The sequence below is a fragment of the Oncorhynchus clarkii genome, chromosome 26 (genome assembly GCF_045791955.1).
Source record: "Oncorhynchus clarkii lewisi isolate Uvic-CL-2024 chromosome 26, UVic_Ocla_1.0, whole genome shotgun sequence".
NCBI classification, from domain to species: domain Eukaryota; kingdom Metazoa; phylum Chordata; class Actinopteri; order Salmoniformes; family Salmonidae; genus Oncorhynchus; species Oncorhynchus clarkii.
This window is the reverse complement of record NC_092172.1, coordinates 25911819-25933926: the sequence shown is the minus strand read 5'-3', so window position 1 is coordinate 25933926 and position 22108 is coordinate 25911819. Positions and strand designations below refer to the sequence as shown.

Below are 22108 nucleotides of genomic sequence, written 5' to 3'. Positions count from 1 at the left end.
TGATTTGTTTAACACATATTTGGTTACTACATGATTTCATGTGTGTTATTTCCTAGTTTTGATGTCTTCACTATTATTCTACAATGTAGAAAATAGTTTTAAAAAATTAAGTAAACCCTGGAATGAGTAGGTGTGTCCAAACTTTTGACTGGTACTGTATATATATATTTTTTTAATAAAAAAATATTATGTCTACCCCACTTCCAACATTGTGCGCCTGCCGTCAAGCATAATAGTCCCAAGCCATTGTCACTGATGAACTCTTGTACGAGTAAAGTATTGTTTGTTACAGAATGCGTACTAAACTGTGCCAGTCTTAAAGGGGCTAAAGTGAGAGGCAGAATATGGACTTTTTAAACTGTCTGCAGAAAGTCAGAACCTGCACTGCATAGAGGGGGAAGAGAGGGAGGTGTACAGTTCTGTATGGACTATTTTGGATCATGAATGGATTTCCTACCGCCTTGCAATCCTTGATGTTTGAGCTTTTTCCGTAGGATTACAAGTTGAAGAGGTCCTTTTTTGAGTTCCTTACTCAGGGTTTGTTTTATCCTCTTCAAACTATGAAGGAATCTTCCTAAGTAGAAGATGCCAATGTGCCCCACTACTAATAGGTGACTCTTCAATGCAGGTATTCAAAAGAAAACAATCAGCTAGCTTTACTTTGTTGATGCAATTTTCTGTCTGATCCCAACATGAGGTAAACAATTATTAGATAAAAATTATCAATACTTGATTAGCTACTCTAAAACAAAAGTTTATTCAAGAAAAATGCACATAAAAACAATAAATTACAATGAAAATATCAGAACAATCAGCCTAGGCTGCCATAAAAGCACCATGGCAACAATGCCTTGATTCTCTGTCAAGTGTACAGAGAATAACATCAGCATACACAATTAATGCTATTCTGAGTGTAGAGCGGTTCATATTTGTCATACAAACTGAATTGCCTGACTTTGCTTTTAAAGTAGTGAACAGAATCATTGTTGAACAGGAAATGTGCTGCTTTTGATTTTGAGGTATTCCCCCTCTGAAGTCCAGAACAAAGGCTGTGAAGGCCTGAGGTTGGTCAGTCAGCAGGCCTGGAATTCAGGAGCGGTTGGTTGTGACAGAACAGAGCCTAGAGCTAACATGGATTGGGAAATGTTTATCAGGGCTAGTGCAGAAAATGAAGGTCAGCACAGGGTTGAGATAGAAAGCATACAAACTGACCCACTGGACTAGAGTGTTGGGATGGTTCCAAGGACAGGTTCAGTGGCAGAGACCACCTTCATATAATTTTAAAAATGTATACTCACCAAAATGTATTTACTAATGCCGTTTGGTTGTTCTGTGTAATGGATAATGGATAGGCATTACATTGGGCAGGATTGCAGGGACTGGAGGTAGGTAATTTAGGTACTGTTATCCCCCCAGGCCATCTCTCTTTCTGTATTGTACTGTATTGGTGAATGAGTGGGCAGGTAGATTTCACTGGTAAAATATGTACTTACAATAGAGCTCATCCAGGGTCAGACGCGGAGGAGGACGTGTGAGGTTCTTACCAAGTCTCCTAAAATACACCTCATCCCATCCAGATAAATCACAATCAATGTCATTGTAATCTGTTATGACTAACTGAGACATGCTCAGGTATAATTCACTATGGATGTGTACTGTACTGTATATGTGTAGGCGTAAGCAGCAGAACAGCAGCTGAGCGCTTCTGAACAGTCATGTTCAGTTCAGTCTTCGTGAGGAAGAACTCTGGTGTTGGTTGACAGCTCCAGGAGTTGGGGCACAAAGCACTCTTTATGTGTGTGAGGGTACCGCCCTGTTACTCAGGGAGCTCTGTGTGTGCGGTATAGCTGGAGCCCCAGGGACCCACTGTGAGGTGAGATCTGTTACACCATACAAAGGAAGCCTTCCCTCTGGAGCACAGAGATCCCTCCACCACCAGGAGCCCAGGCTGAAATATGCAGTCAACAGAATGACCTCATACACAACGTGATTCTATGGTTACAGACACGTTAGTCTGTGGTGTTGTATCTAAAAGTGAACCAATGAAATGTGTTAGATGTTAAATACTTAACTAGTTAAACATCAGGACGTGACCTCTGACCTGTTAATATCAATGTGTATAACTGTCCTCTATGACCATCAACAACGTCACCGTGCTGGATCGATAGAACGCCAACTGAAGGCTCAAGTCGATTTACTCTTCACTCCAAAATCACATGGCTTGAATAAATGACAGAGAGGCTGCCACGGGCCCGTGAGACTAAACAAGCCACAGCTGCCTGTCTGGTAGTTGGCAGAAATCAAGTCAAAAAGTTGATTGTCGTGCGGGTCAGAAAAACCTGACATGTACTGTACGTCTCAGAGATGTGACGGACAATATCACTGCCACCCCTGGCAGACTGGGATCCACAATGCCAGGGACCACCCAGAGCTCCGGGCCCCCAGCTCCACTGTTCCCCTAGCTTTTATACTAGTCAGCAGTATGATGACGAGGAGCAATGCCTGCCCACGCACTTAGACTAACCTTCATAATACTTTAGTAGCCGTGGGAAATATGGAACAGGGCTTGACTAAATAGCCCCTTTTTACAGCTGTGGGCCGAGGGTCCACCATGTGAGGGATGTCAAATGCAGATTCAGACTGGAGACCAACTGATAAAATGAGAGGGCCATCCTCTGGGTTGTAAGAGGGGAATCTGCGAGTTCGCTTTGCAAGTATTTCAGGACTAATATTTGCCCTAGAAAATAAATATCCCATGGAAAGTGTGTTGAGATATGAGATCATATTTGATCAATGGCATTCGTGCAAAGTTCAAGTGACTAGCAAACATAACTGTCGAACTGCAGGGTGAACTTCTCCTCAGCATTAAGTTTTCATGGTACGTGTTACACATGCAGAAATGTGTCGTACATACAGTATTGACTTCAAAATATTCCAGGAGGTTTGTGCTAGTCCTCATTGTTAAGCACATAGCTAAAAAATAGGAATTCAAATCATCTCTCAAGTCATGATGAGGCATAGACAAACACAAACCAGCTGGCTAATAGCCAGTTAACACAGATCCACTCCCAGCTCCTACTTTCCGTCACCTCTGTGAACTTGGGAATGTGTGTACAGACTGGAGGGGTGACGTTGCCTTGGCGACCGTGGTGTTGGGGAGGTTGAAGGGGAGCTCTTAAACAGGCCTCAGTGAGAATGACTGACAGGCCAACCAGTAAAGCATGCAGGGGGAATGTGAGGGAATGCAGTAGGCATTGTTCTTGAAACATCTCAGGAACATGCTCTGAACTGGCAGTCGTATTCATGTTCAAAATTCATGGTTTCAATGGAACAGTTTGAGCTGCATTCCTGAATGTAACTTGAAAAGTGCATGGGTCCTAGAATGGGTTGGTAGGCTATTCGGCAGACTACTTACTCAAATACTTTTCTCCCTGACCAAGCAGGTGCAAATATGAATCAAACTTATTTTTCTCTCTCTCTCACTCCAAAATTATATCAAAACTAACTTGTTATATTCTGTGCCACTGAGCCTGAAATAACCCAGGCTAAGTTATGATTGAAGTATAGAGTTGTTGCCAAGCAACAGGATTGCTTAGCCCACCACAGTGTCTTGGGTCCCTGGGTTTTTCTCTTTGTGCTCTTAGGCACTCAATAAATTATAACCAGGAGCAGTTTGGTACAGAGAAATATAGTACTTCTAGGTTGGTTGAAACAAACATCACATATTCTTGCATACAGTATTATGGAAAAAGCATGTGCGGAGCAAAGTCATCTGTAATGTACTTGCTGGTCTTATGAGACATACACTGAGCTTACAAAACATTAGGAACACCTGCTCTTTCCATGACATAGACTGACCAGATGAAAGCTATGATCCCTTATTGATGCAGATGAAGGGGAGGAGACAGGTTAAAGAAATATTTTTAAGATTTGAGACTATTGAGACATGGACTGTGTATGTGTGCCATTCAGAGGTTGAATGGGCAAGACAAAATATTTAAGTGCCTTTAAATAGGGTATGATAGTGGCTGCCAGGCACACCGGTTTGAGTGTGTCAAGAACTACAACACTGCTGGGTTTTTCACACTTAACAGTTTCCTGTGTGTATCAAAAATGGTCCACCACCCAAAGGACATCCAGCCAACTTGACACAACTGTGGGAAGCATTTGGGTCAACATGGGCCAGCATCCGTGTGAAATGCTTGACACCTTGTAGAGTCCATGTCCGATGAATTGAGGCTGTTCTGAGGGCTAGAGGGGCTGCAACTCAATATTAGGAAGGTGTTAATAATAATTTGTACACTCAGTGTATTCTTGCATACAACATCATGGTAATGTACTTGCTGGATTTATGATGAGACATATTCATGCATTACACAGCAAAGTAATCTGTAATGAACGAGCAGAAATTCTGATGAGACATTGTTTGAAATTCACAGAGTATTTTGTTTAATGGAGTTTTAGCCGCATATCATAGAGCTTAATGATGATTAAACTGTCTCACATTGAGGGGCCTGCATATCACATTATGTTTTCCAGATGTATTTCTGCCTGCTGTTTGTTTTTCTCTGAGTATGGATGCTACTTAACAGTCTGTGATGTCTGGGGATTTGTGGGGATGGAAAATAGAGGAGATAGATTGACCTCTGCCCTTGTGTTCCAAAGAACAAACTCTGAGGCTGGTTTGGTTTACACTGGGCCAAATCTGGGGTCCTCTAATGCCATCTAGTGATGGTTTGGATATAAAGGAACACTTACATTCTCCTATGAGTAAAACTCATTGGATTTATTGAGAGTGTGGTTTGAAAGTGGTTTCCATTATTCATACATAAATGCATCATTATCCTCTAGGGTTGTCAGCAACTGCAAACTTCTGAACCGAATGCAGGCTAGAATCAACTAAGGAAATGTATGTTTATTAAAAGCCTTACTCCCCATCAGTGGAGTGGGATAGTCTGGGATGTAGTTTACACTCCCCTCCACAGGCTCACTCTACAGTAGCGTTCCCCTTTACAGTGGTAAACCCATAATTATAAACTGGGTGGTTCAAACCCTGAATGCTGATTGGCTGACAGCCATGGTGTATCAGACCGTGTACCACGGGTATGACAAAACATTTATTTTTACCCTTCTAATTATGTTGGTAACCAGTTTATAATAGCAATAAGGGACCTCAGGGGTTTGTGGTATATGGCCAATATACCACGACTAAGGGCTGTGTTCAGGCACTCCGCATTGCGTCTTACATAAGAAGGATCCTTCGCCGTGGTATATTGGCCCTATACCATACCTCCTCGGGCCTTATTGCTTAAACATACAACGGTACATAAAATACAGTCCGATGGCACAACAAACAAACAAGACACAGACAGATGATTAAAAACATAGAAAGTGCTTATACTCCTCTGCGTGGTGACTGATGCTGCAGTCTACCTTCACTACAACCCAGACACCCCGCCCATCAGCAGGGGGGCAGGACAGGGAGGATGGATGAGGTAGGTGGTGGCAGGTTAGGCGTGGTTCTTCTTGATAAAGTTAATGAGCCCGTTGGTGGAGGAGTCGTGAGAGTGGACCTCGCTGGAGCCATGCAGCTCAGGCTCGATCTTCTTACACAGAGCCTTACCCAGCTCAACTCTGAGATAGAGAGATAGTTGAAGTTGGATGTTTACATACATCTTAGCCAAATACATTTAAACTCAGTTTTTCACAATTCCTGACATTTAATCCTAGTAAAAATTCCCTGTCTTAGGTCAGTTAGAATCACCAAATTATTTTAAGATTATGAAATGTCAGAATGATAATAGAGAGAATGATTTATTTAATATTTTATTTATTTCATCACATTCCCAGTGGGTCAGAAGTTTACATACACTCAATTAGTATTTGGTAGCATTGCCTTTACATTGTTTAACTTGGGTCAAACATTTTGGGTAGCCTTTCACAAGCGTCCCACAATAAGTTGGGTGAATTCTGGCCCATTCCTCCTGACAGAGCTGGTGTAACTGAGTCAGGTTTGCAGGCCTCCTTGCTCACACACGCTTTTTCAGTTCTGCCCACAAGTTTTTTATGGGCTTGAGGTCAGGGCTTTGTGATGGCCACTCCAATACCTTGACCATGTTGTCCTTAAGCCATTTTGCCACAACTTTGGAAGTATCCTTAGGATCATTGTCCTTTTGGAAGACCCATTTGCGACCAAGCTTTAACTTCCTGACTGATGTCTTGAGATGCTGCTTCAATATATCCACATAATTTTCCTACCTCATGATGCCATCTATTTTGTGAAGTGCACCAGTCCCTCCTGCAGCAAAGCAACCCCACAACATGATGCTGCCTCCCCCATGCTTCACGGTTGGGATGGTGTTCTTTGGCTTGCAAGCCTTCCCCTTTTTCCTCCAAACATAACGATGGTCATTATGGCCAAACAGTTCTATTTTTGTTTATCAGACCAGAGGACATTTCTACAAAAAGTACGATCTTTGTCCCCATGTGCGGTTGCAAACCATAGTCTGGATATTTTATGGCAGGTTTTGGAGCAGTGGCTTCTTCCTTGCCGAGCGGCCTTTCAGGTTATGTCGATATAGGGCTCGTTCTACTGTGGATATAGATACTTTTGTACACGTTTCCTCCAGCATCTTCACAAGGTCCTTTACTGTTGTTCTGGGATTGATTTGCACTTTCCGTATTTTCATCTCTAGGAAACAGAACACGTCTCCTTCCTGAGCGGTATGACGGCTGTGTGGTCCCATGGTGTTTATACTATTGTTTGTAGAGATGAACGTGGTACCTTCAGGCGTTTGGAAATTGCTCCCAAGGATGAACCAGACTTGTGAAGGTCTACAATTTTTTATCTGAGGTCTTGGCTGATTTCTTTTGATTTTCCCATGATGTCAAGCAAAGAGGCACTGCGTTTGAAGGTAGGCCTTGAAATGCATCCAAAGGTTGACTCAAATTATTATCCAATTGACTCATATTATGTCAATTATCCAATCAGAAGCTTCTAAATCCATGACATAATTTTCTGTAATTTTCCAAGCTGTTTAAAGGCACAGTCAACTCAGTGTATGTAAACTTCTGACGCACTGGAATTGTGATACAGTCAATTATAAGTGAAATAATCTTTCTGTAAACAATTGTTGGAAAAATTACTTGTGTCATGCACAAAGTAGATGTCCTAACCGACTTGCCAAAACTATAGTTTGTAATCAAGAAATGTGTGGAGTGGTTGAAAAATGAGTTTTAATGACTCCAACCTAAGTGTATGTAAACTTCCAACTTCAACTGTAGATAGACATAATAATAGACACAATAATGGACAGAATAGTATGTCACCAAAAAACTCACCAGAGTGGACAGACTAGAATGTCAATGAAACATTTGTTCATACAATTTCATAGGATAAAGGCTCTGTTTATAATCTGTCATAGATTACACATTATAGAGGAGCTTGGTTTCAAATAGTCACACTTACCCCCACTGGTCAAAACTGTTGATCTCCCACATAACACCCTGGACAAAGATCTTGTGTTCATACATGGCTGTGAAACAAACAACACCATACATTATTACTGGGAGCATAACAAGTAAATACATTATTTTGATCAATATTTCAAATATCATTGGTTGTTGGTTCACAGGTCCATATTCAGCTCTTACCAATAAGTGCTCCCAGTGTGAATGGGTTCAGCTTCTTGAAGACAATAGAGTTGGTTGGCTTGTTTCCTTGGAATACCTTACAGCAGAACAAGAGGACATTTTAAAATCACACAACCTGTTGTAAGACAGTTGTTGTATACTTGTAATTATACAGTGTTGCACCCTGTTTGAAGCTTCTTCCATCCTGATGCAAAACTTATTTTGTCCACTAAGAGGACGCACATCTCTATCAGAGCAACAGTGTCTGCCCTAGCAATAGACACACAATCTCCCCAGTACAACAACAGGGTTTAAGCCCAGCCGGACTGGGGCTGCAGTGGACTTGCGCCATGAGGGATCTGCTCTCACTAACTTTGTGTGGCAGAATGGTTTCCAAGGCCTCTCCTGTCAGGCCGCCGGCCTCCAGTTCCTTCTTAGCCTCCTCTGTGGTCTTTCCTTTCATCAGAGCCTCAGTCTGGGCCAGGAAGTTGGCCATCAGGATCTACAGACACAGAGGATACAACAGGTAAGGCATTATCCATTATGACATTATCCCTGAGCATTATCCCCAGTATCACACAGCATGAACACTGCATAGGCTCTTTTGTCAGATAAACACTAAAAGTAGGCATCACTTGAATAACTGAATGATTAGCTCAGTCACTGAATGGGAAGGTATTTACTCCCAGATTATTCCCACTGACACCACGTCATTTCAATGTGGATAATTGGGTAATATTCGGTTGAGATGGTTGATCAATTGGATTACAACCTATATTCTTCACCCACTCAAAAAAACAGCCAGAAGTTTGTTGAATTTCTAAAGTGTTATCACTATGCTTTCAACCATCGGTATAAAAGCATAACCAAATTCCAATGGAAAAACCATGTCTGATTTTTGGTTTAGTTGTCACCCAAATGTCTGTCATTGCGCTTTCAACCATTTAAAAGCACAGCAAAGTTCAGGTGGGAATACACTGACAGATATTTTGTTTATTTATACAACAGATTGGGTTATTACTGTGCTTCATCTAATAGCTGAACCAAATGGCCTGGATGGAAGTTGAGACTATTTTAAAAGTACATGGTGCAAGAGATCAATGCGGTTTGAGATTCTATACAGATTATTACAGCAACATGCATGTTTTATTTGATTACACACAGTAAGAAGAAATGTATGGTGACAGTAACTTCATAATGTGGCCTTGGATGTGTTACTAATTTTAAGGTTGAACGTTACATTTGTTTGTAAGAAAGCCTTAACTTTAGGCTATTTACTATATTACAAAAGTAGTGCTGAATTTTGTTTGCTTGACAATGCAACCAAATTTCAACATTTAAAGGAGATGTATCTACTGCTTGGATAGCTCCATCTGAGCCACGGGCTAAATCCCATTCTTTAACTTTTTGGCTGAGTTGGAGACGTGAATCCAACATATCATTTGTTAAGTTAATAATAGGCTACAGTATTTATTGTATGTCAAAAGTGATATTGAATTGTGTTTGGTTGTCAACGCAACCAAATATCAACATTTGAAGGAGACTTATCTTCATTGTGGATAGTTCCATCTGTGCCACTGACTTAGTCTGGGGTTCATTTTAGTTTGTCTACAAATTAATAATTGATATGCTGGATTACATCTCCATCTCAACCAAAAATCTAAATTAATTAATGGGATTAAATAAAAATAATTTCAAATTTCAAATGCACTTGAAATAAAGTTTGATTTGATTTAGTCCTATTCTTTAACTTCAATTTTTGGTTGAGATGGAGACAGGAATCCAACATATCAATTATTAATTTGTAAATAAACCAAACACAATTCAATAAAACAAAATATCATTACATTTGAAATCAACCACAGCTTGAAACCCAAGGCCTATTGTATGGTCTATTTTTTCTGTTGAATTAAAACAATAGCTGTTGATTATTTTGAAAATGCTATATAGTCCTAAATAGTATCATTTATGATATATGAGTGGTAAAGTATGGTCACATTTAATTTGCTCTGTTAAACCTTCCCTTTGGAATGACTTGACAGCAACAGTGAATCTCATTCATTTTTAAGTGGAGATCTCTCAACAATCATTCTCACAATAGCATATTGGTAATTGTCCGAAACAAATATCATTGCTAAGCAGTGCTGGGCTTGGTTAAAAGCCTGGATGGGAGGACAAAGGTTAGCTGTAGATAGATACATTCTCCAGTAGGAGGAGCTGCCCAGCCTATTCTTTTGAAGATCTGACATTGTTTTAAATGGTACAGATTCAACATATTTTAGATCCAATGTATTTTACACATAGATTACATGTCACAATACGTTGACAAATTACGTTGAAACAATGTTGATTTAACCAGTTTGTTCCCAGTGGGTTGGTAGTGCTGGAAGATGTGTCCTGTAGGGGTAGCCTACCTTATGGTGCTTACTTTCCCTGATGGGGTGCTGTGTCTGGGCAGGGATGAGGAAGTCAGCGGGGACCATGCGAGTTCCTGTGGAGGACACAGCAGTAACACTGCATCTGTGACTAATAACATATTACTCTTCCATAACATACATACTCATCCATTGTTGAAGAGCTTATGGACCAGTCAGCAACATTATTTGGGTATGAGTTAAGAGAATATGAACTTTTAAAAGTCAGATTTTAACTGGACAGTTCCTTTAAGGAGGCAGTACCTTGGTGAATGAGCTGGTAGAAGGCGTGCTGTCCGTTGGTGCCAGGCTCTCCCCATACAATGGGGCCGGTATGGTAGTTGACACGTTTGCCATGGATAGTGATGTACTTTCCATTGGACTCCATGTCACCCTATAGACATCACATGAATTTAACATCTTCAGTGTTCTGTTTCAGTTAAATGTAAACTAATACTAAAACAACATTATCAGGCTATTTAACCTAGACTTGGTATGCACAGTAAAACACATTTCCATTTGATAAATACAAATCTGACAATATACGACCACATCCTACCTTCAGGGCAAGGAGTGGGTGTTTAATTTATTTCATTTTTTATTTTACCTTTATTTAACCAGGTAGGCTAGTTGAGAACAAGTTCTCATTTACAACTGCGACCTGGCGACGAGTATGAAGCGAGGGCCAGCCAACGAGAGCGTACAGGTCGCAGTGGTGGGTAGTATATGGGGCTTTGGTGACAAAACGGATGGCACTGTGATCGACTGCATCAAATTTGCTGAGTAGAGTGTTGGAGGCTATTTTGTAAATGACATCGCCGAAGTCAAGGATCGGGAGGATAGTCAGTTTTACGAGGGTATGTTTGGCAGCATGAGTGAAGGAGGCTTTGTTGCGAAATAGGAAGCCGATTCTAGATTTAATTTTGGATTGGAGATGCTTAATGTGAGTCTGGAAGGAGAGTTTACAATCTAACCAGACTCCTAGGTATTTGTAGTTGTCCACATATTCTAAGTCAGAACCGTCCAGAGTAGTGAGGCTGGACGGGCAGGCAGGTGCGGGCAGCGATCCGTTGAAGAGCATGCATTTAGTTTTACTTGCATTTAAGAGCAGTTGGAGGTCACGGAAGGAGAGTTGTATGGCATTGAAGCTTGTGTGGAGGTTAGTTAACACAGTGTCCAAAAAAGGGCCAGAAGTATACAGAATGGTGTTGTCTGCGTAGAGGTGGATCAGAGAATCACCAGCAGCCAGAGCGACATCATTGATGTATACAGAGAAGAGAGTTGGCCCGAGAATTGAACCCTTTGGCACCCCCATAGAGACTGCCAGAGGTCCGGACAACAGGCCCTCCGATTTGACACACTGAACTCTATCAGAGAAGTAGTTGGTGAACCAGGCGAGGCAATCATTTGAGAAACCAAGGCTGTTGAGTCTGCCGATAAGAATGTGGTGATTGTGACAGAGTCGAAAGCCTTGGCCAGGTCGAGGAATACGGCTGCACAGTATTGTCTTTTATCGATGGCGGTTATGATATCGTTTAGGGCCTTGAGCATGGCTGAGGTGCACCCATGACCAGCTCTGAAACCAGATTGCATTGCGAAGATGCTACAGTTGGATTCAAAATGGTTGGTAATCTGTTTGTTAACTTGGCTTTCGAAGACCTTAGAATGGCAGGGTAGGATAGATGTAGGTCTGTAGCAGTTTGGGTCTAGAGTGTCTCCCCTTTGAAGAGGGGGGTGACCGCGGCTGCTTTCCAATCTTTGGGAATATCAGACGATACGAAAGAGAGGTTGAACAGGCTAGTAATAGGGGTTGCAACAAGGTCAGCAGATAATTTTAAAAAGAGAGGGTCCAGATTGTCTAGCCCTGCTGACTTGTAGGGGTCCAAATTTTGCAACTCATTCAGAACATCAGCTATCGGGATTTGGGTAAAGGATAAATGGGGAGGCTTGGGCGAGTTGCTGTGGGGGGTGCAAGGCAGTTGACAAGGGTAGGGGTAGCCAGGTTGAAAGCATGGTCAGCCATAGATAAATGCTTATTGAAATTCTCAATTATAGTGGATTTATCGGTGGTGACAGTGTTTCCTAGCCTCAGTGCAGTGGGCAGCTGGGAGGAGGCGCTTTTATTCTCCATGGACTTTACAGTGTCCCCAGAACTTTTTTGAGTCTATGCTAAAGGATGCAATTTTTTGTTTGAAAAAGCTAGCCTTTGCTTTCCTAACTGCCTGTGTATATTGGTTCCTAACTTGCTTGAAAAGTTGCATATCCCGGGGGCTATTCGATGCTAATGCAGAACGCCACAGGATGTTTTTGTGCTGGTCAAGGGCAGTCAGGTCTGGAGAGAACCAAGGGTGTATAGATTTTATAGTAAATTGCCACAGACTGACACATTCTTCACTGTGTTTTGCTTTGGCTGTTTACTTATGTTACACTCAGTCATGTCTTAACTGTGGTAGTAACTCTTAACCCTAGTAAAGTCTCTTAACCCTGGTAGTGACTGACTGACCTGCTGGAAGTAGGCAGCGAATCGGTGCATGTACTGGTCATAAGGCAGCATGGCGTGGGTCTCGGCCTGGAAGAAGTTGATGTACCAGACACCCAGCAGAGCCAGGAGCATGGGAGCGTTCTTCTCCACAGGGGCTGTTGTGAAATGGTTGTCCTACAGAAACAAGAGGGGGTCAACTCACACGTATTCATCTGACCAATAGAAAAGTTTCCAAGTCTTTGGACAGTGAGAAGAATTGGCTGTACTTACCATCCAGTGAGCCCCTTCTAGAAGCTTCTCAAAGTTGTCATAGCCTAGGGAGAAAGAAAAGACCAAAGACTTTGAGTTATTCTTCAAATATCTCCTTTTAATTGATTACAAAGGTTATTCTACTCAGGTAGAGTACAGGCAGCTGATCAGAGCATTTGAATATCTAAACCGGGAGAATAAATCTACAACATAATGTACATACCGATGTGCAGAGCAATGGACAATCCAATACAAGACCACAGGGAATAACGTCCACCAACCCACTAAAACACAGCAACAATCTGGTTAGAAATGTGCACAATATCAACAAACATTTCTTGAGCTTAATCATTTTCACAGTACAACTTTGAATATGCAACATGTATTATTTCCCTCCAAAATGTAATGACCCTAACACCAATGTTATGTACCTGAGAAACATGACTCTTATTCAAATGACTATTTCAGTGCTGTGCATTCTGGTCTATGTATTTTATATTCATTGGTGTCTGGTGGTGTCCGGAGAAGATTCATAAACCTCAGAGCACTCTGAAGCTTACGTAATTGAAAGTGACACAGAGACGGGGAACTGTGCCCAAACTCACTTGGTCCTACAGCTTGCCCCAGAAAGAGGCCCCCTGCCTCTAAAAATTCCATAACAATGTCTTGAAATTCCTTACCATTAACCCGTATTTATCTGTGGTGACACATTTCAGCCCACTGCAGAGAATGAATCCCTCATATTACACAGCACTTCATTTGGGTAATAATATAATAAACCGTGTGTAATAAGTAATAAATAGCTAGGTAGGCCTATATATATGAAAAGGCAGACACCAACCTCTAAATATTCTCACTTCTCATAATTATTTTCAATGCGAATGCCACTTTTTATCAGTAGTGGTGCGTGGGTAAAATCCCCGGGAAAGCCAATCCAGAAAAAAAGCCATATTACAACCCAAGTGTTGTGATAATTGCATTGTTTGCTCTATAATCTGTTAGTTCATACGCTATGACACCATGATACATTATATAGGCCTAAGGCCGAGACAATAAGAGGACACAGTGGCAGAATAAATTCAACCACACATTTGCTTCATTACAAAACCAAAAAGAGAAACATCTAACCGGTGAAGTCCACAGAACATATTGCATTTTTGGACGACAAAACAACTATTGATTTAGAACACAGAGTTACTGCAAGTTGAAAAGAAAACAGGAGCTGCCTCCACTATTCCAGCACCATTTTAACTTCAACATTTCAACATCATCTAATCACCTATTCTTAGTCTAATACAGTGACATCTAAAAGATACCAAAAACGATTTAGTCCGATCAACGTTAGCTAAATATGATTTCTCTCTGTGTTTTTGAAATATTTTTTATATACCTTTATTTAACCAGGCAAGTCAGTTAAGAACAAATTCTTATTTTCAATGACGGCCTAGGAACAGTGGGTAGAACAACAGATTTGTACCTTGTCAGCTCGAGGATTTGAACTTGAACCTTTTGGTTACTAGTCCAACGCTCTAACCACTAGGCTACCTTGCCACCCCAGGGTAGCCTATATGTATACACACACACATGTACATATATATACAGTGGGGACAAATCACATTGTATGGTTTTAAGTAATTCATTAGCATTTTATTGCATGACATCAGTATTTGATACATCAGAAAAGCAGAACGTAATATTTGGTACAGAAACCTCTGTTTGCAATTACAGAGACCATACGTTTCCTGTAGTTCTTGACCAGGTTTGCACACACTGCAGCAGGTATTTTGGCCCACTCCTCCATACAGACCTTCTCCAGATCCTTCAGGTTTCGGGGCTGTCGCTGGGCAATACGGACTTTCAGCTACCTCCAAAGATTTTCTATTGGGTTCAGGTCTGGAGACTGGCTAGGCCACTCCAGGACCTTGAGATGCTTCTTACGGAGCCACTCCTTAGTTGCCCTGGCTGTGTGTTTCGGGTCATTGTCATGCTGGAAGACCCATCCCGACCCATCTTCAATGCTCTTACTGAGGGAAGGAGGTTGTTGGCCAAGATCTCGCAATACATGACCCCATCCATCCTCCCCTCAATACGGTGCAGTCGTCCTGTCCCCTTTGCAGAAAAGCATCCCCAAAGAATGATGTTTCCACCCCCATGCTTCACAGTAGGTATGATGTTCTTTGGATGCAACTCAGCATTATTTGTCCTCCAAACACGACGAGTTTAGTTTTTACCAAAAAGTTATATTTTGGTTTCATCTGACCATATGACATTCTCCCAATCTTCTTCTGGATCATCCAAATGCTCTCTAGCAAACTTCAGACGGGCCTGGACATGTACTGGCTTAAGCAGGGGGACACGTCTGGCACTGCAGGATTTGAGTTACTGGCGGCGTAGTGTGTTACTGATGGTAGGCTTTGTTACTTTGGTCCCAGCTCTCTGCAGGTCATTCACTAGGTCCCCCCGTGTGGTTCTGGGATTTTTGCTCACCGTTCTTGTGATCATTTTGACCCCACGGGGTGAGATCTTGCGTGGAGCCCCAGATCGAGGGGGATTATCAGTGGTCTTGTATGTCTTCCATTTCCTAATAATTGCTCCCACAGTTGATTTCTTCAAACCAAGCTGCTTACCTATTGCAGATTCAGTCTTCCCAGCCTGGTGCAGGTCTACAATTTTGTTTCTGGTGTCCTTTGACAGCTCTTTGGTCTTGGCCATAGTGGAGTTTGGAGTGTGACTGTTTGAGGTTGTGGACAGGTGTCTTTTATACTGATAACAAGTTCAAACAGGTGCCATTAATACAGGTAACGAGTGGAGGACAGAGGAGCCTCTTAAATAATAAGTTACAGGTCTGTGAGAGCCAGAAATCTTGCTTGTTTGTAGGTGACCAAATACTTATTTTCCACCATAATTTGCAAATTAAATAATAAAAAATCCTACAATAAGATTTTCTGGATTTCTTTTTCTTATTTTGTCTGTCATAGTTGAAGTGTACCTATGATGAAAATTACAGGCCTCTCTCATCTTTTTAAGTGGGAGAACTTGCACAATTGGTGGCTGACTAAATACTTTTTTGCCCCACTGTATGTATGTATGTATGTATGTATGTATGTATGTATGTATGTATGTATGTATGTATGTATATATATATATATATATATATATATATATATACTTGTAGAGAAACGCCAATGTCATCCTCTTTTATGTTGCCTAAATGGTCTATGACAGTACACGCTTTTAGTTTTTGTTGTCCTAGGCTACCTAGCTAAAATACTTGCTCGCTAGCTTAACTGCATTTCATGGGCAACGATATGCAGGCCTGCTAGTTAACATTACCTTACTACATTTGGCTACATGTTGAGCTTCCATCCTCTCAGGCCAGGGAAACAATGTATGAATTTATGGTTGGGTCAGAATCGCCATTATAATCATTGACCAGTATGGAAAATTAAGTAAAACCACGAGTCCAAATCCCTATCTCCATCGATGGCTAATTTAGGAAAGGGATGATTTTATCTAACTAGCTAGCCACCAGAGGACAACCGCACAACGAGATGCCACAATTCAAGTTTTTTTCTGTCAATAATGATGTTTGGCTTATGATGTGATTGGTCTGAAGCCAAATCCAAACTGGCTTCCCTTGACACTTTATTTGGTGTGCCAGGACAATTCACAGCTGAGCTCACTCAGTTTTGATCAATGCTGATTGGCTATTATTTTATTTATTTTTCTATCAAGGGAGGCCAAATGCTCGCTGGCTTCCCTTGCATTCAATGCTACAGGCGGAAACAATGTCATACTCTTTCTGACCAGACAGCATCAGATATACGCTACAAGTACCGTGACTGTGTGGCCATGTACGCCTCCAACTCATCATCAAGTTTGCAGACAACACTACAGTGGTAGGCTTGATTACCAACAACAACAAGACGGCCTACAGGGAGAAGGTGAGGGCCCTTGGAGTGTGGTGTCAGGAAAAAAATCTCACACTCACACTCAACGTCAACGTCAACAAAACAAAGGAGATGATCGTGGACATCAGGAAACAGCAGAGGGAGCACCCCCCTATCCACATCGACAGGACAGTAGTGGAGAAGGTGGAAAGTTTTAAGTTCCTCGGCGTACACATCACAGACAAACTGAAATGGTCCACCCACACAAACACTCAAACTTTTACAGATGCACAATCGAGAGCATCCTGTCGGGGTGTATCACCGCCTGGTACGGATACTGCTCCGCCTACAACCGCAAGGCTCTCCAGAGGGTAGTGAGGTCTGCACAACAACCACCCGAGCCACTGCCTGTTCGCCCCGCTATCATCCAGAAGGTGAGGTCAGTACAGGTGCATCAAAGCTGGGACCGAGAGACTGAAAAAAAGCTTCCATCTCAAGGCTATCAGTCTGTTAAACAGCCATCACTAACATTGAGTGGCTGCTGCTAACATACTGACTCAAATCTCTAGCCACTTTAATAATTTAAATATTGGATGTAATAAATGTATCACTAGTCACTTTAAACAATGCCACTTTATATAATGTTTACATACCCTACATTACTCATCTCATATGTATATACTGTACTCTATACCATCTACTGCATCTTGCCTATGCCGTTTGGCAATCGCTCATCCATACATTTATATGTACATATTCATTCCTTTACACTTGTGTGTATAAGGTAGGTGTTGTGAAATTGTTAGATTACTTGTTGGTTATTACTGCATTGTCGGAACTAGAAGCACAAGCATTTCGCTACACTCGCATTAACATCTGCTAACCATGTGTATGTGACCAATAAAATTTGATTTGACAGAGGGGCGTTGTTTCGTTTGCTCGGACGCTTTCTCCGGTAACACGCAATCAGCCTCTTGCAAATTCAAGGACATTTATGAAACATAGAATAGACCCAAAATATTTCTTTCTTGGTCCATTTTGGGGAAGCCTGGCTTCCCTTGGCATCCATGAATGCACACCACTGCCTTTTATACATATTACTTCTGAGAGCAAGCAGCTATCTTTACTCAGACGTGAAAGGGCACGGCATGTTAGAGCCGTTACCCTTTAAATACCAACAATGTAACTAAATGTAGCTTTCTGACCTTTGATGCGACCCAGCCTTTACAGTAACCTCTCCAAGGGAGAAGGTCGCTACCAATAATATAATACTCTTTGAGGGCAGAGCTGGAGAGGGTGGCTTCTGATTACCCCACAGCTGCCAGCCTGTGAGCCCAGGCACCTACTTCAGTCAGAAGTCTACGCTATTTATAGCTGTTGCCTAAGTCCCCCCGTCAAAAGCCTGTCATTGCAGGAAGAGCACTGTACTACCCCCAATGCAATGCACACATGACATTCTGCATCATCAGATAACATGCACTCACATCCCAGAAGCCAAACATGTTGTCAGGATCAATGCCAAAGGCCTTCACTAAGGGCTGCAGAGGAGAAAGAAAGAACCAAATTAGAATGTTATTTTATTTTACAGAAACACATGCAGAGCATATCACTGCATTTATGATGGTGTATTGCAAAAATAAGAACTTACGCCGGCAGTGGAGAGCGCCACAAAGTGCTTGGCAACAGCAGATTTCTGTAAAGAAGACCATGTTTAATTTAACATACTTTGCATTCATCTTCGGTAATAGAATTCAACTCCTTTCCCTGTATTTTTATGAAGGTAAAAAGGCTACCCACATCTTTAGCGTGCTCAATGAACCATTCCTTGGCAGACTCTGCGTTGGTGATGGTCTCTTGGGTGGTGAAAGTCTGAAAAGGGACAGTTAGATCACTACAGTAACACCGAAGACATTCCATTTCAAATGTGTGTTTAGGCTACTGTGTACAGTACTAAACCACTAGCAGTTCATGCTGCTCTCTCCACCCAGTCTCAGGGCTGGGTGACAATAGGAAAGCCATTCAGACATAATTTTGGCTACCACTCTACAGAGGCAGAGGCATAGGAGAGAAGGTACAACATGGCATGCAGCACCAACTGATCCCTTTGTTTCACTGGAAACGTCCATTGTATCAAACAACTGTTGCTGCTATAGCTGAGTGGAACTTTATGAGTTGTCCATTTTATCAGCTGTAGAGTTTATTTGCTCTTTGTCAATGACTTTTTGTTTGTCTTTCTTGTCATTTTTTTAGTCCAATTCTGAAGACGAATATCTCTCTCTCAAGTGTTCAGACAAAACAATAAAACCATTGAATGCACTGGTACGGTAAAGACAACCAAAAGCGGGCACCTTGGAGGCCACGATGAACAGGGTGGTCTCAGCATTGAGCTCAGCCAGGGTTTTGGCGATGTGTGTGCCGTCAATGTTGGAGACAAAATGCACACGGGGACCTCCCTTGGAGTAGTTCTTCAGAGCCTCAGTCACCATTAGAGGACCCTGGCAAAGAAGACAACAAATACACAGTGATGGCAGAGGTAGCTTACACACCTAATAGTGAAACATCATATTGCCTAGGTAAATAAAGGTTAATTAAATAAAAAATATTGACAATTTAACAAATGATACGCAATAATTTTACTTACCAGGTCAGATCCACCAATGCCGACGTTGACAACGTCTGTGATGGACTTTCCAGTCCAGCCCTTCCACTCGCCACTGCGAACTTTCTACACCAGACACAAACGAGTAGACCATTGAAAAAAGTGCCTACACAATTCAGTCAAATTGCATTTGTTATGCCTTGAATGCCACAGGGAGATAGCTAGCAATTCTATGAATAAACGGTACTGTAACTATTCAAATTGGAAATACAAACTGTCTCACTAAGAGATTTGGGGGATTGCTACGAAATTGAGACCCTTGGGTCAGCTCCCACTCACGTGGCAGAAGCCCTTCATCTTCTCCAGGACTTTGTTGACCTCAGGCATCACATCATGTCCGTCAACCATGATGGGATGGTTGGAGCGGTTCCTCAGAGCCACGTGGAGCACAGCACGACCCTAACCAAACAGGTGGAGAAGATACAGTAAGGACACACACACTGATATAAGAATTACAGCAAATGTATGTAGTGCCATTTATTTGTTTCAAACCAATTTCTGAGGTGTCAGGTGTGTTACATTTGGCCATTCATTATCACAATGATAATAACATTGATAATAAACCACGCTCAGGCTAAAGCTCAGATACGCACCTCAGTGAAGTTGATCTTGTCTCCATGGAACATCTTGTCCCTGGCGGCCTCAATCCCCCTCGACTTGCCCTAGAGAAAACATATATACATCTATTGGTGGGCAAATGGGCCTTCCATGTCAGAAAGGTTGATATGCTACTGGACGCACAGCAGAAGAAGACTGTTTTTATAATGACTGTAGGTAAAAATGCCAAATACAGTATGGCTATTTGTAATTGTGTTATTTGAATCATTATGATAGAGAAGCAGCCATTTACCAGTTCGACCAACATCTTCATGACATCCTCAGTGATGAGATTCTTAGAGTAATCAATCAGAATGTCTCCATGATCTGTCTTCAGCGTTGTGCTATTCAGACAGAACATTTGACAGGGTGAGTGATCTGTTTCCACAGAGATCCTACTAAATGAGGGATTCTATATGTAATTCTGTCTGTTTCTGGGTTTAGGCAATTAACTCAATAACCTTTTGCCCACGAGTTACAAAATCAAACAGCCCTTTACCATGAAACAAATATAAATCTGTTTTGTTTCACCACAAGCATTTTGTAGTGAATTTGAGGGGTAGCCCAATCGAAACCCACCTATTTATAATTCCAAGGCAAGCAGGGTATCCCAATTATACTCTTTGCTTGTGTATGTGGAAGTGCTTGTAATGCACTTAAGAAGGTTAGGGGTATTACAATACAGATAGCAATACAGACAGACATCAGACAACACACCAGCACACCACTAGCAGTACATGAAGAGAGTTCAGACAGAAGTGCTGTGCATTTTTTATGGTGTGGAAGCCCATAAGCTACTCTGATAAAAGGCACTACTTCATATTTTGGGGAAGGAGACAGTTGCACCTGAATGAATTATGTCACAGTATGCAATAGCGAAGATCTCAAATTGTACAGTCGTTTTTTTATTGACAGTAGCATCTGTTCATGATGACATATTATGTGCTTTGTCTAAAGGTAGCCTGAAGTGAAGACAGCATTTTCTAATGGACAGCATTTTAATTGAAATCACATGTTACACTGGTGATGTTATGTTTTTTTTAGAATAAGGATACTGTGTGTATCTTCAACAAATTGATACTAAAGTCAACCATAAAGATACCTGAATTTGTGGAATCTCTCCTTGTCTTCCTCAAACATCTTCCTCATGTTGAGGTGCAGAGCATGTTCATGGTACCATTTCTCCAGTTTCTGGAAGGTTGGGTCGTGTGTGAGTCCCATGGTGTCGAGAGGTGCTGGGCGCTGTCCTTTCAGCTCAACTACCCTGGTTGAGTGAGACTGTAAGGCGCGAGAGGAGAGGCTTTTGAAGGGCAACCACCCCGCTACACTTGCCCCTCCTATAATAACACGATACTTCGGATCGTGCAGCACAGCCACACATACTGTATCAGTAATGCAGCGTTCAAGACTGTTATGTAGCTAAGTCCATAACATTACCAACCGACTAAACTTACAATTCAAGACATTGGGTAGTTTTACCAAATTCCATGACAAAAAAACTTCACAAGTCAATTATAAAATGGAGTGACAACAGTATCATTGAATAAGATGAAGTCAACTTCTCAAGTTACATAAATTAATAAAATGTAATTGCCTCCAGATGTGATACTATTTTATGAAATTATGTTTTTTAACATAGGACCAAGGGAAATGTCAATTCATGCTGAATATTGTATTTTCCGATTATTATTAGAACAGCGTCAATGTGTGGACCACCAAAGTGCGTCTCGTCCAGTGGGAGACATGGAGTGTCGAATCTTTGTAGCACTCTAGCGTTTGATAAGTGATACTTCACCTATTCAGTTTAAAAATAGCACTAGAGGGCGGATAACTCCACGGAATGTACCTAAATACCTTTGTGTGACAATTCGATTCTTGGAGCAAAAAAACATTTTCTATCGTTTCAGTGGGTTTGTTTCATACATACAAATAATCGATTCAAATAATGATGAAATTAGTTATTAAAAGCGTAATATATTGTTCGTCCACACTTGAATTTGTAACAAATGTCATGCCATGTTATCTACATAAAACATAATATTTGTGATGAAGCAATGCTGATATAAAAATATGTTCATATCTGAAACTTTCACCTCTGCATTCACTTCGAATTCGATGTTTTTGAGTGTGTCTGATCCGTGTGATCAACCGAAGGTTTGGAGTTTAGCTCACGCACTCTGGTTTA

The 22108-nt window shown here is 41.5% G+C and overlaps 1 protein-coding gene across 1 annotated transcript; it reads right to left on the bottom strand.

Annotated features, from left to right (window-relative positions):
- Positions 1-4425: 4425 nt before the first annotated feature.
- LOC139384761 (glucose-6-phosphate isomerase b) lies at positions 4426-22102 on the bottom strand. The gene is made up of 19 exons (XM_071129633.1): positions 22017-22102; positions 21026-21201; positions 20177-20267; positions 19920-19988; positions 19606-19725; positions 19309-19392; positions 19016-19162; positions 18465-18536; positions 18316-18360; positions 18152-18205; positions 13001-13061; positions 12799-12842; positions 12550-12702; positions 10311-10440; positions 10047-10123; positions 8006-8134; positions 7654-7729; positions 7469-7535; positions 4426-5634 (listed from the first exon to the last, which is right to left on the bottom strand). Exons 2-19 carry the CDS (start codon positions 21142-21144, stop codon positions 5511-5513), a joined length of 1662 nt encoding a protein of 553 aa, XP_070985734.1. The 5' UTR covers positions 21145-21201; positions 22017-22102; the 3' UTR covers positions 4426-5510.
- Positions 22103-22108: the final 6 nt, after the last annotated feature.